The 10,394-nt window shown below is 37.7% G+C and overlaps 1 protein-coding gene across 2 annotated transcripts; it reads left to right on the plus strand.

The window, feature by feature from the left end:
• The first annotated feature begins 740 nt into the window (after window positions 1-740).
• LOC137715358 (proteasome subunit beta type-4) lies at window positions 741-10,394 on the plus strand. Of its 2 annotated transcripts, none has more exons than XM_068454653.2 (7): window positions 741-880; window positions 966-1,030; window positions 1,220-1,296; window positions 2,403-2,532; window positions 7,962-8,121; window positions 8,253-8,438; window positions 10,005-10,394. In XM_068454653.2, exons 2-7 carry the CDS (start codon window positions 969-971, stop codon window positions 10,116-10,118), a joined length of 729 nt encoding a protein of 242 aa, XP_068310754.1. In that variant the 5' UTR covers window positions 741-880; window positions 966-968; the 3' UTR covers window positions 10,119-10,394. The 2 variants fall into 2 exon arrangements, with proteins under 2 accessions (XP_068310754.1, XP_068310755.1); XM_068454654.2 differs by having other exon boundaries at window positions 758-880; window positions 952-1,030.

Raw genomic sequence — 10,394 nt, forward strand, 5'->3', positions numbered from 1 at the left:
GTATCGTTTTCGTGTCGTGTTAGAAATTGCCGAATCTAGCCAAATCAATTACTAATTTCAAAAGCAACAATTTTTATTTATTTATTTTTTATTTGGTAATGAGAGTATTTATTCAACATTCTAACAAGATCCAAATACAAAATGAGAGAAAATTTATCAGAGAAGAAAACTTATCAATTCGACTCCGCCCCAAAATGGGGGGATTAAAGTCATGGAATCGGATCGTTGGATTTAATTCAAGACCTAAAAAAGATTTAAATATAAATGATCTCATTATTTTATTAAATTTTGATTAAAACTTTAATGTTAAATAATAAGAAAATAAAATATAAGTGTATTTTTCAAGACCTAAAAAAGATTTAAATATTAATGATCTCATTATTTTATTAATTTTAATTAAAAGTTTAATGTTAAATAATAAGAAAATAGAATATAAGTGTATTTTTAATCCATTTATAATCGAATAATATGTTACTTAAAACACTTAAACTACTATTATGAAAAAGCATATATAATACAAAAAATCAAATAATATGTTACATTAAGTTGGATCGAATCAACATGAATCCATATCTATTTATAATCAGATTATCATATTCAAATCTTACTTGGATAATCAAATAAAAAATCGTGATCCATGTCTTATTAATTAAACCAAATTTGAATTGGGCTGGCCAGAACTTATTGTTGGGCTTAGAATTATAGTCCAATTCCACCAGGTGTTCGGTAATCCAAACCAAGTAACGATTCGGGTCGCAATTTCTTGAGGGGAAGGAAAAGAAAAAGTGGTCTTTATTTGTACTTCACAGAGCTACAGAACGCCGAACTCTTTCTTCCCTCTGCGATCTCACCAAAATAATTTCAGAAAGCAGAAAAGAGTGTAAGTTTCGAGTACCCATTTGATTTCACCACCCGGATTATTGCTTAATTACTTCGATTTAACATTTGAAGGTTCTTTCGAGCAGTTAATGGAGTCGAATCAATCCAAACCCGGCCTACTGTGCAATCCTGAAGGCTCTCAGAGAACCCTGTATGTATTATCTCTCTCTCTCTCTCTCTCTCTCTCTCTCTCTATATATATATATATATATATATATATGTTTAATTTTCAACAAATTATCTGTATTTTTAGAATGTACAGAGATTAGGGTATTTTGGGTTGTTGGGGATTTAGCTTTCAATTAATTTTGATTTTTGTGTTTCTTTTCACTTTTTAAAGGTATCCATATGTGACTGGTACATCTGTTGTGGCTCTCAAGTACAAAGATGGAATTTTGATGGCTGCTGATATGGGAGGTTAGTTACCAATCCCATTTACATTGCATCACAAAGTAAAGTTTTAATTTTTTATTTGATTGAACTTGTTGGTCAGTTTCTATATTGAAAATTGATGATGTTGGTGCTGTATAACCTTTTTGTTGAAATGTGGGACTCTTTTCCCCCTTTCTCTTAGCTTCTTGTAGGGAAATTTGTTATGGGATTTGCGGAGTTGTTCTTGTACGCTTATTCTTTTTGTTTCCATTATCTTGAGCAGAAATAGTTCAAATTAGAGTCTTTTCAAAGGTACATTAATTTCTTTGTTATTTATATATAATGCCCATTGTTAGCAGTCATTCTAAGCTTTTTAGACCCCTGAAATGTCAATTGTAGATGAGATAAAGGCTAAAATAAGTTCAAGGCTAAATTGTTATTCAAAAACAGATTTGAACTTCCCACGTTCTGTGAAATTTCCAAGATATCAGGGAGAAATAAAACAAGCAGAGTATGTGGGGGAGAATGAATGTCTTCGACTTCCTCCTCATGCTTCAGGAAGCAAAGTTAACAAACTTAGGTCCTAACAAGCAATTTATTCATTAAATAAAAGGAAAACTAACAAAAAGTCCAAAAAAACTTCCCTTTTAATGAAAAGCCCTTTTTAAAGGTATAGTGAATAGAACCAGGGAAAGGTATAAATGTGGTTTTTCGTGAAAAGTGAACAGTACCGGGAGTGTTTTGTTAAACCTCCCATAAATAAATGGATAGATCATAAATGGTTGTTTGTAGTTTGCATCATTACTGTTTAAAGTAATCAAGAATGTAGCAAGCTGTAAATTCCTTTTTGGTGGTACATAAACAAAAGCGTATATGATTTATTTTTTTGTTTTATTCCTCCTCTTTTTTAGCTGAGTGCCAAGTTTGTGCATCTGCTGTAACTACTGACAGTCTTTGTACCATGTAATGTCTTCTCTAACTCATTGGTTCATATGCGGTGTCCATTTTTTTATCAGTAATGCACATCACCTCTTTTCTTTTTTGGATATGGAGTCTAGTACTTCATGACGCATAATTTAGAAACCCATGTATGCTCCTTTTGTGTCTGTTGAGGTTTCTTAACAGTATCACACTGATGGATTTGTTGATAGGTTCTTATGGGTCTACCCTGCGGTACAAAAGTGTGGAGCGAATGAAGCCCATTGGAAAGCATTCCCTTCTTGGCGCAAGTGGAGAAATAAGTGACTTTCAGGAGCTATTACATTATCTTGATGAGCTCATGTGAGCATTCTTGATTAAGGACCATTATGAAGATGACTGTCTGGCTACCTTTCTTAATGTTTTAATTGCGCTTTTTTGCCATGCTCCTTTGTGTTGAAAACCCCGTTCACTGGACCTTATTCTTAGATATAACCAACGGCAATAGACTCAACTAGCAAATATAGAAATACTTAGAAAACACACCAGAAATTATACTGGTTCGGCAGAACTTATGCCTACGTCCAGTTGTGATTTCCCTAGGTAGAGAAATCACTGCTTCTTAGATTAATAATAGAGATTACAGAACTTATGCAAACCCTAGAACTAATCTCAAACCTTCCTGCTGTTTTTGCTGTTTTTCTTCTACTAAAAAAACAGCCTTGCCGCACCCTATTTATAGATATAGGGTTGGCTTACATGTCCTTTACAGATTATAATTCCTATTCTAAGTGGAATAGGAAATTAGACTTCCTTTCCAATTCCAAATAGACTTCTAGGATTTCTACATTGAATAGGAAACTAAGATTCTTTCCTAACCCTAAGTGGAGAAGAATTGGTGCACCTTTTCCTAAAACAATCCTAGACAGAAAAGGACATAATTTACGAACCAAAAACTAACAATCTCCACCTTGGTGAGTCAAACCAAGTCTTGATCGTTTGCACCCCAGAGTATCTTTGAACCTTCTTGAAGTAGCTCTGGAAAAACTTCAAGAGTCTTCACCTTGGCAACTTCTTTCTTGCCTCATTTGCACCTCAGGTGAGGAGGTGCTCCACTTTAATCAATCAACGAGATTGATCAAGTTCAAACAATGCTTGAACTTCTTGGCCGGCACTATCTTTGTAAGGAAATCTGCGGCATTGTCATCCGTATGAACCTTTTCAATCCAAATTTCCTTAGACTCCACCCAATCTCTGATTCTGTGATATCTTGCTTCAATGTGCTTTGATCTTCCAGAAAAAACCTGATTCTTTGCCAAGTGAATGGCACTTTGACTATCACACTTAAGCTTCACACAATCTTGAGTGATTCCCATTTGACTTACCAAGCCACTAAGCCAAATTGCTTCCTTTCCAGCTTCGGCCAATGCAATATACTCTGCCTCTGTGGTCGATAAAGCTGTAATCGGTTGCAGTAGTGCTCTCCAACTGATTGGTCCTCCTGCGCATGTAAACACATAACCAGAAGTTGACCTTCTCTTGTCCAAATCCCCTGCATAATCGGCATCCACATATCCTAACACCCCTGCATTTTCCTTTTGCTTTTCAAACATAATCCTTTGTCGCCAAGAACCCTTCAAATAACGCAAAATCCACTTGACTACATCCCAATGTTGCTTTCCTGGATTTGCCATGTATCTGGAAACGACACTGATTGCTTGAGCTATGTCAGGACGTGTGCATACCATTGCATACATGAGGCAGCCCACGGCATTAGCATAAGGTACCTTCTTCATTTCTTGTTGCTCTTCCTCGGAAGTAGGACACTGTTGTCCACTTAACTTGAAGTGAGCTGCCAAAGGAGTTGAAACTACCTTTGCTTCTTGCATGTTGAACTTCTCAAGAACCTTCTGAATATACTTGGCTTGTGATATCCAAATCCTTCCAGCGGTCCTATCTCTCTGAATTTCCATGCCGAGGATCTTTTGTGCGGCACCTAGATCCTTCATGTCGAACTCCTCGCTCAACATCTTTTTCAAGTCTTGAATTCTAGACTTGTCTTGACAAGCAATTAACATGTCATCCACATATAGCAATAGCAATATGATCATCCCATCTTGGAACACATGATAGTACACACAACAGTCATACAAACACCTAAAATTAATTTTCAGCATGAATGAATCAAACCTTTTGTACCACTGTCTTGGAGACTGTTTCAGGCCATACAGGGACTTCCTTAGCTGACATACTAGGTTTTCTTTCCCATATTCAACAAACCCTTCTGGTTGAGCCATGAATATCGTCTCCTCTAAATCCCCATGAAGAAACGCTGTCTTCACATCCATCTGCTCAATCTCCATGTCATGCTGAGCTGCCATTACTAAAAGCAATCGGATAGAAGTATGCTTGACTACAGGTGAAAAGATCTCATCATAATCCACCCCTTCCCTTTGTGAGTACCCCTTAGCCACGAGCCTTGCTTTGAATCTCACGGCATCTTGTTCATGTAGTCCTTCCTTTTTCCTAAATACCCACTTGCATCCAACTAGCTTTCTGTCTTTGGGTTTAGGAACCAACTCCCAAACGGAGTTCTTGTAAAGAGACTCCATTTCCTCTGTCATAGCACTTATCCAACTATCTCGCTCATCACTTGCTATAGCTTCTCGATAAGTAGTTGGATCTCCTTGACTAATGTTAAGAGCATAATTAACTTCGTTTTGGTCAAACCCAAACCTGTCAAGCTTCTTCTTGTTCCGCTTAGGTCTGTCCAGTGCTATGCATCTTTGGAATGCAGGTGGATTGTTGGGTGGAGTTTGACTCCTTTGGGATATCTGGCGGATTGGAGTACCTTCAATCTGTCCTGTTTCTTGCTCCACCTGATTCCTAACTGGTGAATGATGCTGATGCTCTTCTTCTTCCTCAAAACCATCAGATTCGGCCTCTTGCTCAATTTGCTCCACCTGAGCTTCTTCTTCATCTGAACTGATTAATGGAATCTTTGTTGCTTCAATTCCAGCATCATCCTTCTTCTCCCTACTGTTCTCAACTTTATTCAGAGGCATGGTTGTCTCATCAAAGACAACATCTCGACTGACAACCTTTTTCCTGTTGTTGAAATCCCAAAGCTTGAAACCCTTCACTCCTTTCTCAAAACCTAGGAATATGCAATGTATAGACTTCGGTTTGAGCTTGGACCTTTCATCACTTGGAATATGTGCATAAGCACTGCAGCCGAACACCCTGAGCTTGGAATAATCCACCGGCTTCTCAGACCATACCTCTTCTGCACTCTTAAAGCCGAGAACTGTAGATGGTGATCTGTTAATCAAATAACTTGCATGATTAACAGCTTCTGCCCAAAAACTATCAGGCAATCCTGCATGAAATCGCATGCTCCTTTCTCTCTCCATGAGAGTTCGGTTCATCCTCTCAGCAGCTCCATTTTGTTGGGGATTCTTCTTTACTGTGAAGTGCCTTATGATGCCTTCCTGCTTGCAGTAATCAATGAACTCATTACTTGTATATTCACCTCCATTGTCACTTCTCAGATACTTGATCTTTCTTCCAGTTTGATTCTCGGTTTCTGTTTTCCATTCCTTGAACTTTGCAAAAACCTCGGATTTCTGTTTCATGAAATAAATCCAAACCTTCCTAGAAAAATCATCCATGAAAGTAACAAAATACCTGGCTCCACCATTTGATTTTGTTGGAGCAGGACCCCAAACATCTGAGTGAATATAGCTGAGTTGCTCCTTACTTCGGCTATCTGCACTGCTACTTGCGAATGATACCTTTCTTTGCTTCCCAAGAACACAGTATTCACAAAAGTCCAGTTTGCAAGATGACACGCCTTCCAACAGGCCTTGCTTGTGTAATTCTTGCAATCCCTTCTGGCTTATGTGCCCGAGCCTATGATGCCATAGTTCAGTCTTGTCTTCTATACTTTGATTTACAGAAACAGCTGCTCCCCCGACTATAGTGGTCCCAATTAACTTATACAACTTATTGGGTTGTAGGTCACCCCGCATTACCACTAGCGATCCTTTGGTTACCCTGAGTCTTCCTTTTTTAGACTTGTACCCATAACCGGCCTCATCTAAAGTGCCCAAGGAAATCAAATTCTTTCTTAGTCTAGGAACATACCTGACGTTCCCTAAAGCTCGTATCATCCCATCGAACATTCTGATTCGAACAGTGCCTATTCCTCTTACAGGACATGAAGAATCATCCCCCATTAAGACTTCCCCGCTGCTGACTTCTTTGAAAGTATCGAACCATTCTTTTTCTGCACACATATGAAACGTGCATCCAGTATCCAAAATCCAATTGGAAGCCTTGGAGCCCGATGTTACCGAAAGAAGTTCCCCGTCACTCTCATGTTCGGTGACTGCACTAGCGGAACCTGAGCTTCCTTCCATCTTGGCTTTCTTTTCTTTCCAAATCTTGCAGTTCCTCTTCCAATGATCGGCTGAACCACATTCGAAGCAACCTTCCTTCTTTTCCTTTTTCTTCTTGGATTTTGACCTACCTCTGTTGCCAGTTTTCTCTTCTCTTGTCTTTTCCCGCCCCCTCTCCTTGCCTTTGGCATAAAGGCCTTGAGAGCTTTCAGTTATATCATCTAGTTTAGCATATGACTGAAGAGCTTGAATTACGTCTTCAAGCTTCAAGGACTCTTTTCCAAACATTAGAGTTGTTCGAAAGTGCTTGAAAGACGAAGGTAGAGACCTTAGCAGGATGATAGCCATATCATCATCTTTGTAAGTTTCTTCGACTTTCTGAAGATTAGCTATGCAATTCTGGAACCTGCATACGTGATCTTCAATATCACCTCCTTCTTCTAGTCGAAGCCCGAATAGTTCATCCTTTAGAAACAGTTTATTGGACACTGTTTTTCCCATATAAACATTCTCCAATTTTTCCCATGCTTCCTGGGCAGACATCTTTTCGGTGATGTGTGACCGAACTGATCTTGTGAGATGGATCTCGATGGAACTCTTGGCCTTCTTGAGAACCTTATTCCATGCTGCTTCTGTCATGCTTTCCGGCTTCTTACCATCAAGTGCATCATCCAAATCCTGCTGTATCAGTACGTTCTTCATCATCCTTTGCCAATCCGTGAAGTCATCCTTGCCGTCAAAGGGTTTTAACGCAGGTCCTTGATCCGCATTCATCTTCCCTTTTAACATCGTAGAACACCTTGATCCTAGCTCTTGATACCAATTGTTGAAAACCCCGTTCACTGGACCTTATTCTTAGATATAACCAACGGCAATAGACTCAACTAGCAAATATAGAAATACTTAGAAAACACACCAGAAATTATACTGGTTCGGCAGAACTTATGCCTACGTCCAGTTGTGATTTCCCTAGGTAGAGAAATCACTGCTTCTTAGATTAATAATAGAGATTACAGAACTTATGCAAACCCTAGAACTAATCTCAAACCTTCCTGCTGTTTTTGCTGTTTTTCTTCTACTAAAAAAACAGCCTTGCCGCACCCTATTTATAGATATAGGGTTGGCTTACATGTCCTTTACAGATTATAATTCCTATTCTAAGTGGAATAGGAAATTAGACTTCCTTTCCAATTCCAAATAGACTTCTAGGATTTCTACATTGAATAGGAAACTAAGATTCTTTCCTAACCCTAAGTGGAGAAGAATTGGTGCACCTTTTCCTAAAACAATCCTAGACAGAAAAGGACATAATTTACGAACCAAAAACTAACACTTTGTATCATTTGCAACAGTTGGTTAAAGGATTATTCATTTTGAGTTTTCTGGTTGTAGCCTATACGACAACATGTGGGATGATGGGAACTCTTTGGGACCAAAAGAGGTGCACAACTATCTGACCCGTGTGATGTACAATAGACGTAACAAGTTTGATCCACTGTGGAACTCTCTTGTCCTTGGTGGAGTAAAAAAGGGACAGAAGTACCTTGGCATGGTAGGCCTCATTTTTTCCTTCTGTTAACACTTGTAGCATGCTCTATGGTTTTAGAACATATGTTTTTCCTTAAAGAATAAAAATACTGAATGAGGTGACTTAGTTACTTGTCATATTTTTATCCTTTCCAGGTTAGCATGATAGGTGTGAATTTCGAGGACAATCATGTAGCTACAGGATTTGGAAATCACCTCGCACGGCCTATTCTTCGTGATGAGTGGCATGAGAACTTGACTTTCGAAGAAGGTGTAAAGCTGCTGGAGAAGTGCATGCGTGTCCTTCTCTATCGTGATCGGTCTGCTGTCAACAAGCTTCAGGTAGAGTAATTAATTAATGATATTTCCTCTATCAATTAGTATCCTATAATACTATGTTTTAAGTTATTATATTATGTAATTTGTAGGCTAGCTATTCCTGAGAGCTTTCTTACTTATCTATCTGTTTATTTTCTTTAACTGGTATGAATTATGCTTATCTGTCATCTTTTATCTTCTTCAACATTTATGAAACCTTATAAACCTTTTACAAAAGATTTTTTTTTCTTGTTGCTATTGTTGTCCGTGTAAGTTCCTCTCTTCCTTTCACACAGACACACATTCAAACTATTTTACTAAAGACTTGTCACTCTTGATTTTGCTAATGTTATAGTGTCTAGTTTATCGTACAAGAAATTCTCATAAACCTGAGAAGTATGTTAATTAAATTTTACTCGGAAAGTACTAGTTATTTTACTGATAGTAGATTGGGCTTTAGCTCCAGAAATTGCTTAAAGTGGACAAAGTGGGAAATAATACTTGCTATTCTAATGAACAGGAGTGCATGGTTTAGATTTCAATTTCCGGTCAAATTCTTTTTCCTATTTGTAATTCTACCCAACAAGTTTTCTAACATATGTACTTTATGTAAAATGCATTGTACAATGAGGTTCTTCGTAAAATTTAGTCATTGTTTCTGTAGATCATACTAATTGAAGAAAGTATTTAGGTGATGGTGGTCCTTGTTAGAGGAAAATATTCTCCTTGGAAACCCATTTGCCTGATGTTTTGTGCAGTGTGCTTATAAACATCACATTATTTTCAATGTCACCTTCATCTCTGAAGGGGTGTTGAAGGTTGGTGGCAAATGTTAGTGGGTTTAGTTTTATGTGAGACAACGTACTAGGGTAGGCTTCCAATGGATTCTGATTTCAAATTTTGAGTCATGGATGATAGCTACCTTGTATGTCCTCACTTTTCACCAATTGTAGGAAGTGTTTTAGATTGGGGTTGAGGAAATATATAATCTTTTTATTTCTGCATGTCCATGTTTTCCTACTCTTTTCAAGTTGATTTTAGTTGTAATGGGAAATTCTTTCCCTTTGGAAATTAGTGTTAATATAATTGAGGATTTTCGCCAAATTTCACTTTTATGTTAGTTGGGTTTGCCTATATCCTCTTACATTATGTGGTGACAAGAGTTGAATTAAGTCATCTTCGTATTTGTCGTTAATAAGTTCAAGCTTCCTAAGATTACCTGAGTTTGGGAAATCGTTAGTGGAGAAAACTATGATCTTACAATAGGTCTGTTAGTAAAGTGATGATTTGCAATTTTGCACACATTGGATCACTGTAGTGAGACATTTGAAAAAGAAGCGAACAGGTAGTTTGAAATTAACACAGTAGTAGCAACGCCAAAAAGGAGATGCAGCAATTGGTCTAGACAGATCTTGATAATATTGTGCGCTGGAAGTGTGGGGTTTAATTATAAGGAAAACTAATGAAAAAGGCTTGAAAACTTTGAGTTTTAACGATAAGGACAAAGTGAACAGTATCGAGAGCTTTTCATTAAAGTTTCCTTTATTATATTCCTGGTAACATGACACCTTTTAAATTTTGAAATTGCAGATATCTAAAATCACTGAAGAAGGTGTGACTATCTCTCAGCCTTACTCTTTGAAGACTTTCTGGGGCTTCTCCGCTTTCGAAAATCCAACATTGGGCGCTGAAGGATCATGGTAGCTGGATGGCGGCATAGCTTTCTGAACATGAAAAACCCAGGTAGGAGCCAAGTTGAAATTTGTTGTGTTTCTACAGTTAAAACTATGAACTTGTAACACTGTTTACACTCGGGAATATATTTCTCAATGGCTAGTTGGTTCCGAGAAACTTTTTACGTCGTGTTCTTTATTTCGGTGTTGCATCATCCACTCGAGCATGAACTTATTGTCGTGATACTTATAGCAATGTTCGTACTTCTTTCGAGTTATTTGAGCAATATGTGGTTTGAAATTCAAA

Source organism: Pyrus communis, chromosome 3, assembly GCF_041283825.1.
Source record: "Pyrus communis isolate YQ-2024b chromosome 3, ASM4128382v1, whole genome shotgun sequence".
Classification (NCBI taxonomy): domain Eukaryota; kingdom Viridiplantae; phylum Streptophyta; class Magnoliopsida; order Rosales; family Rosaceae; genus Pyrus; species Pyrus communis.